The sequence below is a fragment of the Lacerta agilis genome, chromosome 15, assembly GCF_009819535.1.
Source record: "Lacerta agilis isolate rLacAgi1 chromosome 15, rLacAgi1.pri, whole genome shotgun sequence".
Lineage (NCBI taxonomy): Eukaryota > Metazoa > Chordata > Lepidosauria > Squamata > Lacertidae > Lacerta > Lacerta agilis.
Genome location: NC_046326.1, coordinates 10,161,859 through 10,185,558, shown reverse-complemented (window position 1 = coordinate 10,185,558; position 23,700 = coordinate 10,161,859). Strand labels below are relative to the sequence as shown.

General features: G+C 43.9%; 1 protein-coding gene across 3 annotated transcripts in view; it reads left to right on the top strand.

The window, feature by feature from the left end:
• DBNL (drebrin like) overlaps positions 1-12,415 on the top strand; it is a 38,248-nt gene extending 25,833 nt beyond the window's left edge. The window contains exons 8-14 of one of the 3 annotated variants that reach the window (XM_033171428.1): positions 2,219-2,273; positions 2,715-2,789; positions 4,941-5,046; positions 6,355-6,504; positions 8,715-8,836; positions 10,307-10,412; positions 12,151-12,415. In XM_033171428.1, the coding sequence (XP_033027319.1) occupies positions 2,219-2,273; positions 2,715-2,789; positions 4,941-5,046; positions 6,355-6,504; positions 8,715-8,836; positions 10,307-10,412; positions 12,151-12,290 (754 nt within the window). In that variant the 3' untranslated portion in view covers positions 12,291-12,415. The remainder of the gene's footprint in view (positions 1-2,218; positions 2,274-2,714; positions 2,790-4,940; positions 5,047-6,354; positions 6,505-8,714; positions 8,837-10,306; positions 10,413-12,150) is intronic. The other 2 variants (XM_033171430.1, XM_033171429.1) reach the window with 2 other exon arrangements.
• Positions 12,416-23,700: the final 11,285 nt, after the last annotated feature.

Below are 23,700 nucleotides of genomic sequence, written 5' to 3'. Positions count from 1 at the left end.
GAATTTGAGCTTGCTGATTGTTTTCCTGTTTCACTCATTTAAACTTAGTTTTGAGTTAGCAAAAAGTGTAAAATAAATACATGCCCGCTACATAAAAATAGCAGAATACATAAAAACTGAAGTATCTGGAAAAGACAGAGTATAACTTGGTATAATATTCCATATAACCATAAAAATGTATTTTTGGGTTATAATAATAGGTTAGCATTGGAGTTAAGTGCGGAATGGGATATGGGATTATTACTGTGTGTGTTAACTTCAGCTAAATGTGCACAGCTGCGAGTGTAGGGTAATGTTTTATGGATGACATGGATCCATTATGAAAGAAAGAAGGAAAGAATTGCCATGACGTTGGCAGTGTGTTGGATTTTATTCATAAACCATTTTAAATGCTAGTTTTCAGGATAGCATTCTATTTTTACATATATATATATATCGTGTGTGTATATATGTGGTTTGTCTTCTTGGAATTTGTATATTATGAAAATAAAAAGTCTGAAGAATCTTGGTTAAAAAAAGCAGCACTAACAAATAAAAGCCTTCTTAAAGATCCAGTTCTGGGTGGGAGGCTGGTTTACCTTGGGAAGTAATTCTATAACCATGGCACTCTCTAATTGAAAAGTCTTTTCTGAGCACTCACTTCATTTCTGAATCAGAGTTGGAAGGGACCCCAAGTGTAATCTAGTCCAATACTCTGCTAATGCAGGAAATCTGGAATGTAGGAAGCTCCATTAACAGTGAGTCAGATTTTTGCCTGTCTAGTCCAGGATTGTCTTTCTTCCCCAGCAGCCCTGGGAGGTGCTAACAAATTAAACCTGGGTCTTTCTACATGCAAAGCATTTTTTTTAAATATAAAAAAGTTTATCATTACATTTATTATATTCCTCCTTTTTTCCAAGGAGCTCACAGTAGTGTTAATTTTTCCGCACCCCTCCATTTTATACTCACGGCAACTTGTGAGGGGTAGGTTAGGCTGAGAGAAAGTGACTGCTCCAAGGCCACCCAATGAATTTCAGGGCTGAGTTGGAATTTGAATCCTCGTCTCCCAAGTCCTAGTCTGATGCAGTAGTAGTAGTAGTAGTAGTAGTAATAATGATGATGATGATGATGATGATGATGATGATGATGATGATGATTTATTTATACCCCACCCTCCCCGGCCAGGGCTGGCTAACACAAAATATAAATTACAATAAAACGTAATAGAAAACAACAAACAAACAAACAGTTAATTAAAATATGGCTTAAATGCAGCCTCGTTTTAGTAGTAGCCCATAAATCAAGACCATAAAGTGAGGAAACATCAGATATTCACCCGAGCTGGTCCTACATGGGCCAGCAAAAAAGCCAAGGGAAAATTTATATACCAAATCCCATATAAGGGGTCATAGTGAGTCTGAGCCGAAGGCCAGGCGGAACAGCTCCGTCTTGCAGGCCCTGCAGAAAGATGTAAAATCCCGCAGGGCCCTGGTCTCTTGTGACAGAGCGTTCCACCAAGTCGGGGCCAGTGCTGAAAAGGCCCTGGCCCTAGTTGAAACCAATCTAACCTTGAGGCTTGGGACCTCCAAAGTGTTATTTATGGACCTTAAGGTCCTCCGCAGGGCATACCAGGAGAGGCGGTCCCGTAGGTACGAGGGTCCTAGGCCACATATGGCTTTAAAGGTCTAAACCAGCACCTTAAAACTGACCCTGTACTCCACTGGGAGCCAGTGCAGCTGGTAAAGCACTGGATGAATGTGATCCCACGGCAAGGACCCCATGAGGAGCCTCGCTACAGTCTGCGCTGTGCTCAGCCGCAGTCTGTCCTCATCTACTGTTACGGCACCCATGATGGCTGGTCATCCAGCCTCTGTTTTAGAGTCCTCTGTTGAAGGAGAGTCCACCACCTTCAGACAGCGCACACCATCAGGGAGTTTCTCCTGATGTTCCTTTGTAATCCCCTTTTAAGAGGGGAGCAATGAGTTGTGCACCAGTGTAGTGATCCTGGCCCCAGATCATTTAAGTCTTTAAAGCTGAACACTAGCTTCTTAAATGGGGCCTGGGGACAAAATTGGTTATGTTGGGTAATAGGAATGGGTGCAAACTCTTGGGTTTCTATCCCAGTTGAAAGCCAGGCTGAGTTTGAATACAGAGCAGCACTTTTATGTTGAATATTTGAACCGTCATTGACATAACTTCGTTTAACTGTGGAGGTTTTTGTTTTCGTTTTAATTTGCAGGAAATTCCAACAACAGCAGGAAACGGAGTCAGTCAATAAAGAAAAACAACAATGGGTAAGGTCTGAAATTGTCACTTTTCCTGTTGGTCTAAGTGTTCTTTTAAAAATACTTATGAATACATAGGGAGCTGTGTTGCTTGCAAAGATAACACAGAACAGCGTCAAGTCCTGTCTTGATACTTGCAGGCAAGCACTGGGCTCTAACTGTGAGTCTCTAATGCTTCTTATGCTGTTCATCATTCACGGCTTAAAGGTCCATTTCATTTTTAAGTGTGGTATGGAGAGCTGGATTCGGTGGTGTCTGTTGGTCATAATTTTCTTAGGCAGGCTGCATGACTGGGCAAAGCAGTTCAGAGCAAAGGCTGATCTTTATGTTCATATACCCAAGTCTCATTCCTCTTGAGTTGGTTCCATCTTCCAGAGTGCAGACGTATAGCCTGAGAACTGCCTCTGCTTGACCTTACCATGGGTGTAAGGGAGTCATCTTATATTACAGAAGGAGCAGGAAGAAGATCTCAGCAAGATGCAGAAGGGTTTCCGAAGGAGGAGTGAGTCTGTGGAGAAAGCTCAGGTACATGAGAGAAAGATCCTTGACAGTCCTACTTCGTTCTTAGACAGGCTTTTTAACTCCTTAGCATTCAGAGTGATCTGCATCTCCAAATTTGTTCTTTTCACATTGCTTCTCAATACGGGGTCGAAGCAGCAATAGCAACTGCTTTGTTGAAAGGACTATAATCCATCTGTCCCAGTACACTCACTGTTTTCTACACTGCATGCTTCTGTCAAAATAAATAAATAAAATGCTTTATATATGGATCAGAAAGAACCTGCATACCTTTGCAAAACCCCTTATTGGTTTGGATAGCCTGATCATTCATATAGAATCTTCCATTCTTTCTTATTTCTTGGTCTTCAGCACATCTTGAGGCAATGAGTTCCACAATCTGCCTACACTCAGGTGTGTGGGGATTTCTATGGAGGTGGTAGCTTCCAGTGTATTTTCCTGACCACTTACGATTGTATATGCCAATCACCACTTTTTCTTGATTCACTTCTGTGGCTTCTTCTCAGTTTTGCAATTGCTCTTCTGAAGAAGCAGGGTAGCAGTAGTCTTTCAGTGCTCAAATCATGACACACACACACATGCAATTTCCACCATACACTTCTTGGCCAAGCCTTCACCAAGATTATGAAACCTTGGTTCTGTTCTTAACAGTGACCACAACTATTGAGCACAACTATTTCTCACCTCATGTATTACTTGTAAATAAGTCCACCAAAGTTACCAGCTTCCAGAATGCTTGCCAGCCTGCTTTTACCCACAAGAGGGTCCGGCTAACAGAGTTCTTGGTCCCTTCTCTGCAAGCCCACCTTGAACTTTTGCAAGGTTAGTTTCCGGACTGTGTGTGCAGGAGGAAGAGAGCGCTTTGCTTTCTTCACGCCCAGTAAGAAATGTGGTGCTAAAGGGAGGAATGGAGCACTCTGTGTCTCCTCATCCTGCAACTCACTGGCAGCCAGGCAAGTAGTGAAATTCAAGACTTTGTATAACTGCTGCAATGGCAGCATAATGTTTTATAAACCATAACCTCAAGTTTGGGGATATTCCACAAGAAGTTATAATGCAGTAGCTATGCACACACACATGTGTTTTTGCGCATATGTGCTTTTGGATTCTCGTTAGCATGAAGGTCCAGAATCTATTATTAAAGCCATCCTCCAGTCGAATGGCTCTTGCAAACTTGTCAGCTGAACTCCCTGTAAGGATTACTGCCTGCACTGCTGTTCCGTTAGAATGACATAGGCTGGGTCTTCTCCTCTGGTGGTGGTCTTGGGTGATATCTCTTAGCTGGATCCACTCTTCGTCTCTTGGATCTCTTCTTCACCTTTTTGGAACTCTGACTTGGACTCTCTTAAGACTTGCCCAGTTGCATGTGGGGCTCCTGATAACTTCCTGTTTCCTCTTTCCCTTTCAGAGGAGCATGGACTGTTTCTTGAGAAATCTCTTTTTACTGCAAGATGGCTGCTTTTCTCATGGGCACCTGTACTCCCTTTGAGCTTCTTGAACTGCATGTTATGCCTTTTTGCTAACACTTATTACGCCTCAGCAAATTTGTGAGGGTCTTTCTCTTTTTTGACAAGGTTGCTTCTGAATCTTCCTCATAGTGGAACTAATTCAAAATCCAGCTTGCTCCATTAAGCAACTCTAGATCAACCCTCAATAATGAGCATAGTTAAAGGATATACACATGGTGGTTGTGTTTTGCATGAGAACCTCTCATTTCTGACCAGCCTTACTATCTGACCTTGAAATAGTGAAATATCTTTGCAGGGCCAGGATAAGTGTGTACTGCTCTAAAAACAAGGCCAAAACTGTGATGCACAGAAGTTTGCTTTTCATCAGGGTAACCAATTTAACCTGATAAAAATGTCCAGGGAATTTTAGCAAATCAACCTGTGGAAGTGTTTCCTCATTTTTTCCTGTGACGTGCCGAGTCTTCTAGCCCTAAAAGAAACCATGAAGACTTTTCTAACGCATTCCTGTATCCCTGGATTTTGCCGGTGAATTGGTTAGTGATGATGAATGAACAGTAATATATTGGCAGCCAACGACAGCACTTCCCCTTGCATGTTGGAGTCAGGTGGAAGCATTGATGCTATTTCTAACCCCGCCCCCCAATTGCTATGTTTCCTCGGGACTCAGTAAATCTTTCTCTCTGCACAGGAAGCAGCATCAATAATAGGACAAAGATCAGTGAATCCTCGTGACATCTTCAAACAAAAGGAGAGGTCCATGTCCACAGATGGTGCAGTCGTCAGTTCCCAGCCAGGTATCTCAAAGAGCAATCCTATACTGGTATTACGCTGGGACAGGAGATTCATTGCAGATACACCTGCGGAATGGCCTTTGTATCTGAAACATGCTTAGTCCCTTCAGCACATTGTGTGGTATTTGTCTCCCCCACCCTCACAGACAGTGAGCAAGAGCCCCTACATGAGTCAACAAGCCCCTTTTGCTCTCTCCTCTCACTGTTGGCTCTCGGGACCAGTTCAGTATCCTGCTGCTTTGCATAGTATGTCTTCCCCTCTCCTTCCTTTGAGGGATGCTCTATCCTGCCCCCATCCTAGTTGCTAGAGTGGGACTGAGCACTGGGTGTTTGGGCCTGGAGTCCCAAAGCAAGGTATATGTTGAAGTGGGGATGCAGGTGGTGCTCTGGTCTAAACCACTGAGCCTCTTGGGCTTGCCGATCAGAAGGTTGGTGGTTTGAATCCCTGCCACGGAGTGTGCTCCCGTTGCTCTGTCCCAGCTCCTGCCAGCCTAGCAGTTTGAAAGCATACAAGTAGATAAATAGGTACCACTGCAGCAGGAAGGTAAACAGTGTTTCTGTGCGCTCTGGTTTCCGTCATGGTGTTCTGTTGTGCCAGAAGCAGTTTAGTCATGCTGGCTAATGACCTGGAAAGCTGTCTGTGGACAAACGGCGGCTCCCTTGGCCTGAAAGCGGGATGAGCACAGCAACCTCATTGTCACCTTTGACTGGACTTAACCATCCAGGGGTCCTTTACCTTTTTTTTACCTTTTACACGTTGAGGTTCTAGGGTGTGGTTTCAATGTGCTCAGCTCTCTAGGCATGTTCCAGATACCAGTATGTCTTGTGCAAGTGTTCTCCATTTCGTTCTCCTCTCCCTTGTGAGCTCAAAGTGTGCACAACATGGGGACATTCAGAGCATTGTACGTTCCTCATCCCTGAATGGTTAAACAAGTATTTAAAAACAAAACAACAAACTATGGGGTTTTTTAGACACAGTGTCTGAACTAGCAAGCCATAGTTAATGGGACCAGAGTGCAGATATTAATTAAAAGAGCAGCATTCTAAACCATTCTATTTTTCTGTCTGTCTGTTCATTATAAAAAATGTGGATTATGTCTCTCTCTGTAATAGCTGACTGAGACAACTAACAGCTATAAAATGATAACACCACAATAAAAAAGTAGTACGGTGTATACTAAAATTATTATCGTGAAGGCAATAATGAACTAAATCACATGGGTTGTCTTAAGGGCTGCTTAGTGAATGGTCGCTGAAAGATGTGTGTATCTCACCATTTTGTGTGTTGTATTGATGTGCCCCCTTTCCTAGGCAAGCTGCGGAGCCCCTTTCTCCAGCAGAACAGTCAAGCAGAGGCTCCTGTATCCCCTGTCCACCCTGCCGTGCAAGATGTTCACCCTCCTCCTGTTGTCCGTTCGTCTGTACACGATACACCTCCAGTCTCTCCCGTTCCTGAACTTGGTAAAGCTAATATAAGAGAGCTTATGGGTTCAGTTCCATGATTGTGGCAGGTTTTCAATAGCTGAAGATGTTCAGGTAGTCACCCATGATCTATTTGTCCCAAGCATAGTGAAGGAGGAGTGCAAAACAAACACAACTTGAAATCTAGTTTCGTGGGGAGGTGTATACTTCACAATCTTTTCGTTTCTATTCTATTAAAATAAAACATTTCTCCCCTAAATATTCCTTTGGTGCTACCTAGCTACATTTTAAAAAAACTGGGTGGGTTTCCAAATCCTCCTTGCTGCAGCCCTTTAATGGCTAGTTGAAGAACAATAGGAGTTATATTTCTGCCCAGCTCAGCACTTTTACCTATGGAGGACAACATATGCTCAGGGCTGTTCAGTTTCCTTCATCTTGTATTTCAGCATCTTAAACGTCTCCCAAAAGTATAGGTGTAAGCCAGTGTTTTTCAAGCTTGGGTCCCCAGCTGTTGTTGGACGACAACTCCCATCATCCCTGACCACTGGTTCTGCTAGCTTGGGGTGATGGGAGTTGTAGTCCCACAGCTGTTTGAAAAACTCTAGTGTAAGCCATGCACATGTTTGTTTGGTTGTAAGTTGCTTTTGGTTTCCTTGGGCAAGGTAAAGCCACTAAAAAATAAAAATAAGAATAAAATAAAAACAAAAACAATCTATTCCCATGACTACTTTCCCAATGTTCCTTTTCCCCATCTCCATTTTCTTCTTTCGGAAGGTATATTACCAAGACTTTTGTGTATCTCAGCTCCCCAAAAGCTGGACTTGCCAGCTTCGGTATAGGCCTGGGTTCCTGTCTTTTCATCATCGCTTAGAAATTATGCTCTCATTGGCCTGTAGACCTTTCTTTTGACACTAGCTATTATGATACCAGAAGAAGTCTAGTGAGCCCAAATTCTGGTACGACATCTCCATCCTTTTTTATTTGCTCAGAGTCATCTTTCCTTAATCTAAAGCAGGTGTATGGATACAGCTATTACTGAACTGCAGCTCCCATCATTCCTGACCATTGATCATGCTTGCTGGGGCTGATGGGAGTTGTTGTTCAGCACCAGCTGGAAGGGCAAAAGTTCCCCACACCTTTCTAAAGAGACAGAAGTTTTCCCTCAGACTTCTATGTGTTTGGTTTTTGTCTGTAGAGCATTGTTGGTGTGGGTGTGTATACACACACACACACACACACACACACACACGTGTGTGTGTCTGCCTGCTGCTTGTATAAAATGTCCCTAAACCACTATATGTAGATCTTTATATTTTGCTCTAGGGAAGACAGTAGCTTTTGTAACGGGCAAGCTTAAAAAAGAGCTGATTATTTTTTTCAGTTGATTCAGGGAATTCCTGACATTTGTAAGAGTTTTAGTGGGTGGCTAAAGAAGAGAGAATGGGGAAGCAAGTAAAAAGCTACTAACCTGCCCAGAAAGGGGGGGATATAATTGCTTAGGCTGTTGTACTAAATCATCTGAGAAAGCTTGTATCCTCAAATACTACGAGGGAGGCACTGCAAGTTAAAATGGAAACCTGGTGGTGCCCATTGAATCATTGGGCTCATAATTGAGGCTGAACTTTGTCTACAATCGTCTTACATTTCGCTATAAAGATCTGCACGCTTAAGAATTAGATTCACCATATAGTGGTATCAGAAGAATATTTTAAAAAAAAACAGTTGAAGGATACTCTCATCGTGTGTGTGTGTGTGTGTTGCAAAGGGTAATTTTATCTTCATAAAGTACTAAAAAATGAAGAGTTGCTATACAGTACGTTTTGAAAAAGACAGTTCCCTAGTGACCTTGCAATTTAAATACTTAGTCGAAGGTAGGACAGGGGATGGGCAAAGGTCACAGCATGACTTTAGTTGATAGGAAGAAGTGAGGTATGGCAAAGGTGAATCCATATACCTATAGGGTGATCAGAACTGCAAAGAGATCCTGCAAAATTCCCTTTAAGGTTTAAAAAACCCATGTCTGGACTGCTGCTCTAAGCATGGGCAGACTTTTACATTCATATCTAATACCTAATAACGTTAGGGTGCCATCATCAAGCCATTCATTAATGGATCCTAATCATTCCATTTGAGTAGTATTTGAGATTGTGTGCAGTATTTGTGGCTTCTCTGAATGAAGACCCGTTCAGAAAAGATGAAATTGATAGCAAACCTAGTGGCTGAAGCCGAAGAGTGTGTTGTTCTTCCAGGTGATTCTGTCAGGCAGAACAACTACAAATCAGGCGCTCCAACCTACGAACCGGAAGAGAAACATGAAGCTGTGTACGAAGAACCCCCTAGTGAACGAGTTATCTATGATGAACCCCCTGAGGTTAGTCTCCATGCACACAAGATCATATCCTGCCTTAGTTATGCTGATCTGCTTCTTACATTCCGCTTGTGAGTGCTGTTGCTTATGTAGCCAGAGTGGAGCTACTCATGCGCAAGGGGAAGGGATCGGTAGGTGTGAAGGGAACCCAGAGGTTTGCATAATCCGAAAAAATGTTTGGGGTGGTGGAAAACTAGAGAAGAATCTCTAGTTCGTGTCCCTGTGCTCAGTTCATGTTCCTGTGCATGTGTATAACAAAAAAAACGAGAGGGGGAAGGGAAGATTGTGGAAGACGGCACGGGTAACTTGCTGGAACAGCCAGCATTGTCAGTGGTCAGGGATGATGAGAGTGGAAGTCTAGAGCAGCCAGAAGGCACCCCATTGGTCACCCTTGAGATAGTGCTTCAGCTCATATGCTCGGAAGAACAGACTGAATTCTTTTATTCAGTATATCAGTGATGGTGTCTCTAAAGACCCACCATTCACACATTCATCAGCCCTGGGATGAGTTATTGGGATACCTTTACACCACTTGCATTTTGTATCCTATACTCAATTTTTCTGTTTCTGTTTTGAGTAGACCATATGTTACCTGTATCTTGACGGAAGGTTGTCATTGCTGCTTGGGTTTTTAAATTTTGTTTTCCTTTAAAACATCAATAAATTTAAACGTGATACACTTAGTATTCCATAGCCTTTAGTCAACCTCCTCCAAGATAATGATGGTTGACCCTTATAGTTTGAGCAAGCCCTAATAAACTCAATAATAGGGAAAAATAGCCACCAATCTGTTTTGCTCCAGCAAAACATTGTTGTGCAAGGGAACGTAAAAGCAGATTGCGAATTTTGTATTTGTGCAATAGTTTGCTCAGTCTCTTGCATGACAAGTTTCTTCTTGTGCAGCTGTTGCTCTAGATTACCTGTCTGCCAGCACAAGAAGCCGTGCAGTAGCAGAGGGAGTATGCTTGCTCCAGACCCATATAAATGAATGAAGCTTGTATTCACATTACATCTGAACCCAGCATTGGGGTTTGTTTCTCCCTAACAAGCCAGGATCTCTGGCCACCCTTAAACCACCCTGGGTTATTAGGGAGAGACATGCCACCACCTTGGGTTCAGAGGTTTAAGTGTGATTTCCTGGTTCATTTCTCCACTCACACAAAGGGAGAGATGAAGCAGGAGCTGTCTGGAGTTCAGGCTAGTGCACTGCCCATGCCTAAGAAACCATGACAAGCCGAAACCCATGGTTTACTGTGGCACATGAATGCAGCCACTGTTGTTCTATCTACTTATTTCACCCTTCCATCTTCTGGCTCAGAATTCCACCCCCCCAAGCAAGCACCTTTAACATGTATAAACTGGCGTATATTTGGCGCATGGGTTTTGTTTGTTGGAGTTTAGCTGGAACTCCCTTGGTAGCTGTCAGTACCATTTGACATATCCTACTTCATTCTGTTAACTCTTCGTTTGCAGGAACAGCCCGAAGATACTAAATATGACTATGTTGATAGCTACCAACAAAACCTTAACTTGGAGGGAAAAGGCTTATGCGCTCGAGCTCTCTATGATTATCAAGCTGGTATGTTCTGTGTCGTTTGTTTTCTTCCAGTAACCGAAATGCTTGCCTCTGGGCATAGTCTGTTCCCACTTAAGTTAGATAGAAGTTACAAGATGTATTTTTCTCACATTGTGCCCCATATAGAGTAGATTAGGTCCTGTCCCAATTTAGTAGTTAAAGGATGGACAGGACAATAGGTGGCTGGTGTGATGGCCGGGGAAGAAGGAACCAAAAATGGTGAAGCATAAGTATCCTTTATTCTGGCTATCAGAAGCCCTACTTGAAACACACAGTTTTTAATCTGTGACATTTTAATGTATTTAATATTTGTTGGAAGCCGCCCAGAGTGGCTGGGAGGGACCCAGCCAGATGGGTGGGGTACAAATATAATAATAATAATAATAATAATAATAATAATAATAATAATAATAATAATAGTAATATAGTTGTTAGCATCTGTTGTCTAGTCTCCCTTTTTTAAAAAAAGAAATGTTGGGGAGATTCTTAGGAATTCTGATATGTGCATTTATTCTACAACAGGAAGGTCCCTTGACAGCCACAGAGACGGTAACTGGGGGCAATAGGTTTTAGTCACAGCACAAAGCATGTGTTGTAGGAAAGGGTCAAAGAGCACTTCTCTATGAACACTTGCTGTCTCTACTTGATTCATGGCTGGTATTTGCAGCTGATCTCAAAGCGCATGGCAGCGTTTTTGTCGGGGGGGGGGGGAATGCAGCCTCTTGCATATGTTGGGATGAAACCTTTTTCAAAAGAGGGTTCCATAAGTAAAACCAGCCCTGAAAAGTAGCACAGACACTGGTGCACTGAAGTAATGTTTCATGCTATCCCCCGCGAGTCATGACTGCTGTGCAGTATGACATCTAGAAATCTTTGATGGTTGTCAACGGCAGTCCCTTACGCAACGTATTACAGCACTTTAGCTTCAGCATCATATATTTTCTAACAACTGCAGGGCTGCTTCACAAATGAAGCCTCAACCTGCACTTGCTTTGGTATCGAAAGTTCTAGCAGAACCTGGTACCAAGACATCAGTCACCTTTCTTAAGGATGATGAACATTCCTAGTTCAGGATGTTGATAGGTCAAAGGAACATACAGTGGTGCCTCGCTAGACGAAAATAATTCGTTCTGCGAGTGTCTTAGTAGAGCGATTTTTTCGTCTTGCGAAGCACCAATGCAAACCGCTAGTTTTCGCTTTTAAAAAAAACCGTCTTGCGAGGCAGCCCCATTGACTTTTTCGTCTTGCGGGGCAGCCTACCGCTAGCGAATGCCGTTCGTCTAGCAAGGCATTCGTCTAGCGGGGCACCACTGTACCTCTGTGGTAGAGCTCTGCAGGCGGAAGTTCCCAGGTTCAGTCTCTGGCACCTCCAGTTAAAAATGGATCAGGTTGCAGGTGATATGAAAGGTCTTGACAGGAGACCCTAAAGAATTTCTGGCCATTGACTCAGTCACTACTAGGCTTAGATGGACAAGTGGTCTTTCATGGTATAAGGCCTTTTCCTGTTCGGGTGAGTTAAGTTCCATTCTATGTCATCTTTTTCCAGCCCACTAGAATCCCTGCAAAGACAGATATGCATTAATGTTGCCAAGCAAGGTGACATAGCCAGGATCTCTTAGCAGTTAAGGCATAACTAAACCGTGTCAAAGTGGTCCTGAGTATGCACTCTTGCTGGACTATATGCTCTCCTTAAACAAGTAGTTGTTTTTTCCCTGAAATCTTGTCTGTTCCCACCTTTCAGCTGATGACACGGAGATCTCTTTTGACCCTGAGAACATTATCACGAGCATTGAGATGATCGATGAGGGCTGGTGGCGTGGCTATGGTCCCGATGGTCACTTTGGGATGTTCCCTGCCAACTATGTAGAACTCATTGAATAATTGGCCTTTGCCGGAGGAAGAATGCAAGCAATACCTGAAAGAACAACTCTTATCAAATCCAATTCTTCAAGGTGGAATTGTGTGGCTTTTTAAGAGTGAAGTGCTCATTGCTCTGTGCCCCTGTCCCTGCCCAGTGAAGCAGACCTCTTCCTTTCCCTCCTTTTAATTTTCCTTAATGGGTACTTTTCAAGTGAAGGTAGGGAATCAGTCTTGACATCGCATAACACTTTCCTTCACTTTTTTAAATGGAAAAATTGCCCTTTAGCACATCCTCTTCAAACACGCAGAGAGACCATCTGAACACCAGTGTGGAGTATTTAGAAGATAGTGCTTAGCAGGAATAGATTCCTAACCTCCCCCTCTCCCCCATGCAAGCTGACTTTTTCATTCCGTGTGTTGCAACTTTCTAAGATAGCATAAGGAGGTATCTTAAGAAACATCTACTGTGTTTACTTAATAGCCTGTGTAACTTGTCTGTGTGATTTGGGCCTGCAGTCCACAGTTATTCCAGAGCGCTGCTTTGGAGAAAATGGATTGCGAGTTGCAGGCTTCTCTGCTCCCTTTTCTTTGAGATGCCAATCCACTAGGAACTGCTTCAGGGCAAGCCCTGTCGAAATGAATGGTTTTGTGTGATCACTCCCCAGTGTTCTTGTGCAACTCGCCTTCCATTTCAGTGGAGTCATTCCTGAATGGGAGATTGTGCCCTCAAACTACTTTAACCTTTGTGCAAGGACCAAGTTGCCTGGCTTTTAGGTTGTTAAGTCTATGTGGAAATTCCCCCCCCCATTGCTTTTAAAGTAAAAGCTTGCCATGTTTCTTGAGACATGGCTTCAGAGACAAACACCATTAAAGCAGGTAATAGACAAATGCCCTGCACGCAATGCTAGCTTTCAGCTGTGGTGCACATTGCTTTAAATACAATGCTCTGTGTGTACATGTTTGTGTGGTTTGGTTCATATGTGAGGGACTTGATTTCTGCATTATCTTTTCTGGGGTTTCTTTTTTAAGCTTTGTGTTGCTTTTACATAATATTTGGATTAATTCCTCCCCTCCCCTTTAATATTAAAATAAAACAGAACCTGAAAAGAAACCTCAGACACAACTGAGCACTCAGGAGTGTCCCAGATTTGTGCTGTGTAATTGCGTGACACTGTGCATCACTCTGATTGACACCAGCTGATAGTACTAAACTAGTAAGGGTGTTTGTGACTCTGCCTGGATTCAGGTGCTGCATCTTAAGTGGCTTCCATCAAACTCCCACTGACCACCACCTCTTTATGATGTACTAGCTACAGGAGTATGGTGTTGTTTTTTTAAACCAATTGGTCATTTTTTTACATTCCTTTTATTTGTCTTGCTCAAGGCAGCTTGGATAGGATTCTCAAGGAACTTCAAAAATGCATCTGAGGTAGAGAATGAGTATTATAAAGGTTAATCTATTTGCTTAGGATGTAAAAGAAATGGCCTTGCAAGGTTCAAGTCCTGTCTCCCCTGCTTTTATGCATGATGTGGTGGTGATTAAGGAACTAAGAGATTCTAAGGCAGTTCTCTGCTGATCTCCCAACTAAGTTGTATTCAGTGGCATTTTAGAAAGTGACAGGTGGGGTTTTTTTAAAAGATAGGGAGCAACTTCCAGAAAGTGGCTGTTTAATTTCCACATGCTTCTCCATTCTGGATCTGCAGAAGCTCAAGCTAAACTATCCATTCCATTTTAATTCAGCATTTCTGTCTTATGCCTCCACTCCAGGTAGTCAAAGTAGTGTTTTCCAGATGTTGTTGGACTGCATCTCCCATCAGCCCCGGCCAGCATGGCCAATGGCCAGAGTTGATGGGAGTTGTAATCTGGCAGCTCCTTGAGGGCACCATATTGGCTCAAGATGTAGTGGAAATCTTTTCAGAAGCGCTCCCCATGGTAACTCTCCATTACAAATGAATATGGGACTTCTTTTTCCCTGACAGCTTTGGGGGAATACTTTGAATGGACCATACTTTCATTTGTTTCCTTAATTCCATCTTTCCCGTTCAGGAACAATTAAGGCATGTTCCCTTTGGGATGTTTGCAGCAGGCGAGCCATGGCTTCACAGGGAATTCTTTAGAGTTGATTCTTATTAGAATTGCTAAATCATCATGCTGGAGGATCATTGCTATTTCGGTTGCTGCTGTTCACTGCATCTCCTGTTCAGATCTTCCTTTTTGCCAGCCTTCTGCCGTGCATGAAGATTTGGGAGTGGGGGAAAGCTTGTGACTTGTATCAGGATGATCTGAATAATAATAATAATAATAAAATGAAGTGATTTAAATTACTCCAGTGAATGGTGTGTGTTTGTTTCATGTGCGGTTTGCTCCCTGCCCTTTTCAAGGTCAAAGAAGGGCTTTGGTCTTGAGTTAACCATGGCCGCAACTGAGTATCTCATGTTAATACTGTAATGCAGTCGGGTGCAGTGTGCATGCCATTAATTATCTTTGGCTTTCTGGAGACTAGTCTTGGTTTCTATCAATTAGAGGAATCGTCCCACTGCAATTGCTTCATCCCTCTGTGGTCAAGTGCTTCTCTGAACAGGCTCTTCACATTTTTCTGCTACAAAATCTAGCCACCATATAACAAACAGTGGGGTACTTTGTGTAAGGACAGGCAAATCAAACCATTGATTCTCCCCATTTTTACATACCCTAAACATAGCATTGTGTGTTAGCCTTCTCCTTGTGATAGAATTCCCAAAGAATCTCATCTTGTGAATGGGTCTGCCATGCATTGGATTCCTAACCCACCATACAAATGGTACTTGTCAAAAAGTAACTTTGCTTGCATTTAGATCTCCCCCCCCCCAATAAACAAATGAAATTAAGTTTGCTTGTTGTAAGGTGGTCCGGAATCCAAATGCAAATTGGATATATTTTCAATACGAACAGCCAGGTTGATTGCAAAAATCACTTCACTTGGCAATAGTTCAAAGCATCCTTCCGCAACCTGCTGCCCTTCAGATATTTGGACTACAGCTTCCATCACTGCTGACCATTAGCTATGGCATGATGGGGCTGACAGAAGTTGCAGTCCAGAACATTCGGAGAGTACAGTGGTACCTTGGGTTAAGAACTTAATTCGTTCTGGAGGTCCGTTCTTAACCTGAAACTGTTCTTAACCTGAGGTGCCACTTTAGCTAATGGGACCTCACGCTGCTGCCGCACGATTTCTGTTCTCACCCTGAAGCAAAGTTCTTAACCCGAGGTGCTATTTCTGGGTTAGCAGAGTTGGTAACCTGAAGCGTCTGTAACCCAAGGTACAGGTTGCCTAAAGCAAATCCTCTGTGAGTGTTGTCTGTTTATATGTTCCTCTTATTCTTTGCTCCCAAAGGCTGCCTGGACTTCCCTCAACCTCATAACATAGATCTGGGGAAGCTGCTTGCCTTCTGGCATGTTGATCATACACGAGACCTCTTGCTGATAGCCAGAATGCAATATTTTTTTTCCTTCAGAGAGTGGACCAGTTGATTACAAAAATAAATAATAATGGTTGTGCATGGGGATGGCAGCAGCTGTGATGCAGGATCGAGTTAACCGGGTCAGGCAGTCACAGTGGGAATAGTGGCAGAGACAAGAGATGGATAATCGGATTGCAGTCTGGACCTCAAATTCATTTCCACTCTACCCCATTCCTTTAGCTTGTCTCCCCTGGGACACTCTGCCACCAGCTGAGGAATCATTTGTCTTAACATATAGCTGGCTTGGGATGTGCATCTCCACACAAGCTTTCCACCTCGCTTCTGAAGCACATTTAATGCTATTTGGAAAGATTTAGTAATGTTTCCTTGAGGGAGCAGTAATCTCTTACTTGCTCCAGGTCCTCTAGAGTGGAGACAGCTCAGGGGCAAGTAGGCATTACACTGCATGGGCCAATCCTGACAGCTGCCCCCTGTTTTCCTTGCACTGTAGTATTTAGCCTGCATTTACAGTGGACGTCTTCTGACCTGGAAACATGGGCTTATTTTGAGGGCTGTTGACCAATATATTGGATATATTTTCAATACGAACAGCCAGGTTGATTGGAAAAATCACTTCACTTGGCAATAATTCAGTGCAGTCCTAACCATGTCTTTTCAGAAGTAACTCCTGTTGAGTACATTGGGGCTCACTCCCAGAATGTTAGGATTGCAGACTTAAAATTAATGGTGGTCTAACATTGCATAGGAGTAAAAATAAGTTACAAACCTGAAAAGCATACTTTATTTTTAGGTGCCTCTGGATTTTATTTATTTTTGTGTTTCCGTTTGTTTATTTATCCTACCTTTCCTCCAAAAATTCAAGGTGATTTACATGGTCCCCATCTCATTTTGTCCTCACGCAACCATGAAAAGTAGTGACTGGTCTATGGTCACGCGGTGAGTTCTGTGGTTGAGTGGAGCTTTGACCCTGAATCTCCCTGGTCCTTGTCCTGCATTAACAACCATGTTATACTTTCACTGACTCGGTATGCCCATCGCACCCAGCATTCATCTGTATAAAAGGTAAAGGACCCCTTGACGGTTAAGTCCAGTCAAAGACAACTATGGAGTTGCAGCGCTCATCTCGCTTTCAGGCCAAGTCAAGTGGCCAGCATGCCTAAACTGCTTCTGACGCAATGGGACACCGTGACAGAAGCCAGAGCGCACAGAAACACCGTTAACCTTCCCGCCACAACAGTACCTATCTATCTACTTGCACTGGTGTGCTTTTGAACTGCTAGATTGGCAGAAGCTGGGACAGAGCAACGGGAGCTCACTGTTGTGGGGATTTGAACCGCAGGTGGTGCTGTGGTCTAAACCACTGAACCTCTTGGACTTGCCAGTCAAAAGGTCATCTGTATGAGTGTCTACTGGATCACCTAGCCAAGCATCCTGCTCTCACAGAGGCCAACCATATGCCTATGGCCCTATGGGAAACCTGCAAGGCAGGACCTGAGCACAGCAGCTCTCTTCCCTCCTTGTGATTCCCAGAAACGGGCATGCTGCCCGTGGAACACAGCCACTGTGCCTAGCTTTCTGGTAACTTAATGGCACATAATAATAATAATAATAATAATAATAATAATAATAATAATAAATTTGTTGTTTGTTTATGTATTTATTTATACCCCACCCATCTGGCTGGGTTTCCCAGCCACTTTGGGTGGTTCCCAACAAAATATTAAAAACATGATAGACCATCAAACATTAAAAACTTCCCTAAACAGGGCTGCGTTCAGATGTCTTCTAAAAGTCAAAACAAAATGAAAAATGAAAAAATCCTTCCAGTAGCACCTTAGAGACCAACTAAGTTTGTTCTTGGTATGAGCTTTCATGTGCATGCACACCTCTTCAGATAACTGGTATCTGAAGAAGTGTGCATGCACACGAAAGCTCATACCAAGAACAAACGTAGTTGGTCTCTAAGGTGTTACTGGAAGGATTTTTTCATTTTGTTTTGACTATAGCAGACCAACACGGCTACCTACCTGTTCTAAAAGTCAGATAGTTGTTTATTTCCTTGATATCTAATGGGAGGGTGTTCCACATGGCAGGCGCCACTACTGAGAAGGCCCTCTGCCTGGTTCCCTGTAACCTCAATTCTCGCAGTGAGGGAACCGCTGGAAGGCCCTCGGAGCTGGACCTCAGTGTCTGGGCAGAATGATGGGGGTGGAGACGCTCCTTCAGGTATACTGGAATCTTCTACTTTAAGATTATTTATTGTTTTCATCTGCTCCTGACTTGTAGCCACCCTGAAATTTTGCATTGAGGATGGGTTTATAAACGTTATAACAAATCACTTGGGACAACCTGTTCCTTTGTAGCTGGAGCTCTTGCAGAACGAACCTGGAAACCTTGCAAAATACGTGCTCTGAGCTATGCTGTCTCTCCCCATCCCACCCCCAGTTTAAAGATGCATTGGTTGATGAGTGACACGTCCCCTCGGGAGGGGCCCTCAGCTGAGGCCAGGGCCTAATGAGCCTTTGCAGGAGGCGGCCGTGAAATCATGTATGTTGTGAGGCTTCCTGACACCGGCTCTGCAGCAATCCTCTTAAAGGGATGAAATGGCATAATCCAGCGGGGGCGGAGAGGGAGGGCGGTGCTCCTCAATTGTGGGGGCTCAAACATCTGGGATGAAATTGTAGTTTGTGAGTCACACAGTCCGGGCTATTTTTATTAGTGGGGGCAGAAGGGGGCACCTTCTTTTTGCATTAGGTCTTTCTGAGCTGTCCGTCGAGAGAAGCCTTGGTCTCCGTCAGGCCCTCTGCAAGAAGTTGGTGTGTCTCAAAGGTGCTACCATTGCTTCATTGATTGCGTTACTTACCTGTTGGGCTGGTTTGAGTGGAAATCCAGAATGCCATCTACATCAGACACGCCAGTTTTCACATCCCTCCTGTGGCCTTTCCTGTTTTCAGTCTATCCTTCCCCCTCTCATTTATTCTTTGCTCGCCCCCCCCCCTCAACCACAAACAAGTGATTTGGATACCCAAATCTCCTGTCCCGGGATGAACTCTGGGCTTGAATCTAGGCTGCCTTATTTCCCTTTTCTCTGTGTGATAACTTGCCCCCCGCCCCGGAAATTATATGTTTCCGAGCACAATTCAAAGTGTTGGTGCTGACCTTTAAAGCCCTATATGGCCGCGATCCTGTATACCTGAAGGAGCATCCAGGACCGGTGCTAGGGCTTCTTGCGCCCTAGGCGAGACCACCTTCTGGCGCCCCACCCCCCCCACGCCAAAGCCTGCTTTAGCGGGAGGTGGGGGTGGTGGAGAGGCAAGCAGCAGTTTCTCTGCTGTAGCGGAGAAGCTGCTGCTCGCCCGTCCCGCCCCCCGCCACCGTCAAAGCCTTCTTTAGTGGGAGCCGGGGGGTGGTGTAGGGGGCAAGCAGTGCCTCTCCACTACAGCAGAGAAGCTGCTGCTAGCCTGCCCGCCCCCCGCCCAAGCCTGGCCAGCGCTCCCTCCATTTTGGCGCCCGAGGCAATTGCCTAGTTCGCCTTAATGGACGCACCGGCCCTGGGAGCGTCTCCACCGCTACCATTCAGCCCAGACACTGAGGTTCAGTGCCGAGGGCCTTCTGGCAGTTGCCTCATTGCAAGAAGTGAGGTTACAGGGAACCAGGCAAGAGGGCCTTCTCGGTAGTGGCGCCCGCCCTGTGGAACGCCCTCCCATCAGATGTCAAGGAAATAAACAACTATCTGACTTTTAGAAGACATCTGAAGGCAACCCTGTATCGGGAAATTTTTTATGTCTAAAGGTTTACAATTTTTAAATGTTGTAAGCTGCCCAGAGTGGCTGGGAAAACCAGATGGGCAGGGCATAAATATATTATCATTATTATTATTATTATTATTATTATTATTATTATTAATTTATTGAACCACTTTTTGATATTCTGAATGGTCACAAGCTTGCCTATTTGAGGTCAGTGTTCAGAAAAAACACTTTTCTGCGTGCAAATGGGCTTCTAATTTTCCCTTCTGTGGGTATTCCTATGATCCCACCTCAGACTTCTATGCCGGCGACTGTGACCACACAATCCTTCTCCGGCTGCCTCTTTCTTGAACTGTACATACCATATATTTAAAACACATTGCTTCCTCTGAAGAATCCTGGGAACTGTAGTTTACCCCTCACCAATCTACAATTCGCAGCAGCCTTAACAAAATCTACTTCCCATAATTCTTTGGGGGGAGTCACATGCCTTCAATGTCCGGTGTTTATGTACCATTGATTTCTTTTTTAGGTATAGCCATCATATAAAAATGCAATATAATTCAAAACAAAATGGATTGATTTAAACAGCAACATTAGAAGTAATTAAAGAGAGAGGCTACCTGTTAGTTAGGACAAAGGCTTCCATAACGTGTTGGTTTTCTTTTTTGTTGTTGTTTTTCATATAAATGAAAGCGAGGTCACGCCATTATGGTTAGAGTGTCAGACTGGGACCTTTGAGACCAGGATTCAAATCCCCACTGGGTCATGAAGATCACTGGGGATCCTTGGGCCAGTCACCATCTCTTAGCATGTCCTACCTCACGGGGTTGTGAGGATGAAATGAGGAAGAGGAGAGCCATGTACATCACCCTGAAATCCTTGGAAGATAAAGGTAGTATATAAACGTAATAACTAAATAAAAATAAATTAAGAGTTGAGGTCCATCTACCCTTCTGTGGAGCAGGTGTTCCGTTCTCTGGGGGCCACCACATAAAAGGTCCAGTCTCTATTGCCTGCCAGGCAGGCACTGAGTTGACCTTCTGGCCTTCATTTTTCCACAGATGCTCTCTCTTTCTCCCTCCATCACTTCTTCAACTTTTGTGCTTGCTTGCTGTAGGGCAAGAGCAAAGGTATTTCCTCACTCGGCGTAAGAAGCAACTGCAAAACACTGTTCTTTTGGGATAGCCATGTCGGAGATTCATTCCCCGTGTGCAGTCATGGGTTTGTTGTCTATCACATGATTGGGTATGTGTTTTGATTCCATAGTATGGGAAGGGACGAAGACAGGATGTTTGTCTTACTGTATTCTGTGAAGTGGGACTATTGTCCTTTGTTCTTTTCTCTTTGCTGTCTGATGCTTGAGAGAGAGGGAGCCATGTTGCAGTGCTCCATGTGTGTTTATATGTAAATAAAGTAAATTAGCCAAAATGCTGAGTTGCTGAGTTCTGTTACGCAACTGTGCAAACTCTGTGGATCCGTAAGTGTGCTGATGTCTTCTGGCATCAGTCGCTGTGATGTTCGGGCAGAATAATGCTTTGGAAGCTCCCCAATGATCACCCAGGAGGGAGGGAACATGCCAGTCGGGCATGTGTCTCTGCCAGGGTTCTACTCGTGAGTAGGACGCCTCCAGACAGCCATAGCCCCATCCACAGTATCAAAATTCTGAGTGAGCAGTGTCACAAATGCACACACATAAGCACACATCCTGCTTTGGTGGTTCGTGCCTCCTCTTCCCAAAACTTCAAAGGACGTTCCTTAGGTTTTGCTATAGCTATAGTAGTTTATTTGAAAGCAGTGCCAACTGGTACTCCATCAGTACAATGAGATTCGAGAAATTTGGAGGCATTTTCAAACACAGGCCAGATGTATATTTTCCACTACATCCTCGCCCCCCTCCCCATGAGCTTGGCTTCTGCTTTTGTTAATAGCACTCTGCTAACATTGGCATGCTATGCTGTAGCAAAATATGGGTGCAATGGAAGTGACTCATATGCCGATTATGTCCTGGGCATTCTGCCACTTCCTTGCCCATTCAGTTTTCTCTCCTGCAGCTCTTTGAGAAATGCACAAGGCATAATAAGGAGACGGCAAGGAATTTGCTGTAAATCTAGTCCAGTGCTCTGTTTTCCTACAGCAACCAGCTTCAGGACACTTGCACAAGATGAAAGGTGGTCTGTTGGTCATCCCAAGGAATTGTGCACTTCTCAATATGGCAGGCTAAAAATGTCACAATATTGGCGATTTGCTGATCATACACTCTTCGTCTTTGACTTCTTCCCCCAAACAGGAGCAATATGGCATCACAAGACTCAGGGCTCTGTGTTCCTGCATAAAGTGTTGTCAAAGTATGGGGCATTTAGTTTGGCATTTCACGATCCAGTGAGATGAGATGCTGGGAGATTTTAATTAAGAATAAATTTTGAAATCCAGAAACAGAAAAGTCCAGGAAGGGGCCCAAGACCCTGACCCTATGGTATATCCCTGCCTACTGTGGTCCTTCAGTCAGTCCCTCTCAGAAGACCACCCAGTTTATCACACTCTGGTACCACCCGACTGGCAAAAAGCAAGCCCCCATTTCATAGCTTCCTCAACAATCTGCTTTAAGAATTATTTGGGGGTGGGTTTTGTGTCCGCCCCTTCCCCGCACTGTTGAGAGCCCAGTGAGAAATAAGAGCCCCATAGTCTCGGTAACCATGGCCACGACCCCCAGTCTAGCTGGGCAGAGCAAGCCATCGAGCAGATTAATGGCTGCTTTGTCAGTCAGCATTGTTCTGCCTCCGAGCTTAGCGAGGCCCCGGCTGACCCTGTCACCCAAAATAGCAGCACCGGCCCCATCACTTCCTAAACAATCTCGCACACCCCAGCCGAGTCTCACCACCAAGGCACCCGAAAGGCGTCTGCTCAGTTGCCATGGCATCCTTGGGGGTTAATGTCTGCAGCCAGTAATGGAAGGGAAGGAGGCAGGACAAAGGGGACACACAAATATCTCTTCCTGTAACACCTGATTCTGAGGTTGCACGTTCAGAAGGACAACTCCAAGCACTGGGGGAACTGTCTGGACAGCCAGCCAGTGGCTTAATTTTCAGACGGGGCAGAGGAGGAGAAAAGGAACCAGAAATGATTTACGTGGGTTGGAAATCATTACAGGTTTTTATTTTTATGTGGTGGTGATGGTGGTGGGGGAACTAAGATCATTTTAGAACGAAGATTGTAGATTTAGGAAGCTAATATAATTCATCACAATTATCTCTCTTCGTGAACATAATCAGCATGGAGATTTAAAGGAATTTGACACGTGTTCTGTCACTGAAAGAGCACGATCGAAGCATTTTCTCCTTCCTCCCTTCCTTCAAATAGGCAGATTCCTAGAACAGGGATTCCCAAGCTGTGGCCTACAGATGAGCTCCATCCAGGTGGAGTTTATGTAAGGAACACACTTACAATTTGAACACTATGGAGTTCACAGTGTAATGCAACAAAATACAATATAAGAAATAAGAGAAGCAGTTAAAAATAACACAGCATATTAACACAGTGTGTTACAATTGTTACAACAGGCAGAAAAAGATGGTTATGCGGCCCGCCCAAACTGTTTGCAATTTTCAAGCGGTCCATGCAGGGGGAGTTTTAAGAACCGCCCTAAGACCCCCGGGTATAGGTGGTGTATTAATTCTAATAGTAGTAGTAATAGTAATAATAATAATAATAATAATAATAATAATAATAATAATAATAATAATCCTATTATTCCTAATAATATGCACTGTCCTAGAAGACAGCAACATCTAGGTAAGAGAATGTTGACATCTAGGTAGTATGTTCAAAGCATCCATTCTAATGCTCAGGGTGTGTCTGATATCTTAATCCAGGAACGACCAACTGCCCCCCTTTCTGATTCTGTACAGCTTATGTCCCAAATTCACCCAGGAAATGATGTCACCACAGGCTGCATCAGACGTAGCCAGTGCAACTCCTCATATGATGTAGGAACACATCTCAGATTGAAATCAGCACACCCGGTCTCTTGTATGTTCAATATATCTTATGCGCATGCATTATTTCCTCTCTTTCCAATGTTCAGAAGTGATTGCGGTTTCCTGTGTAGACAAAACAGTATACCATTTGTGCACAAGGAGGAAGTATAAGCAGATTTGGGGGAAATCCAAGGTATACAGAATATTTAGAAAGTATTTAGAAGAGGAAGAACCTAACGAAGA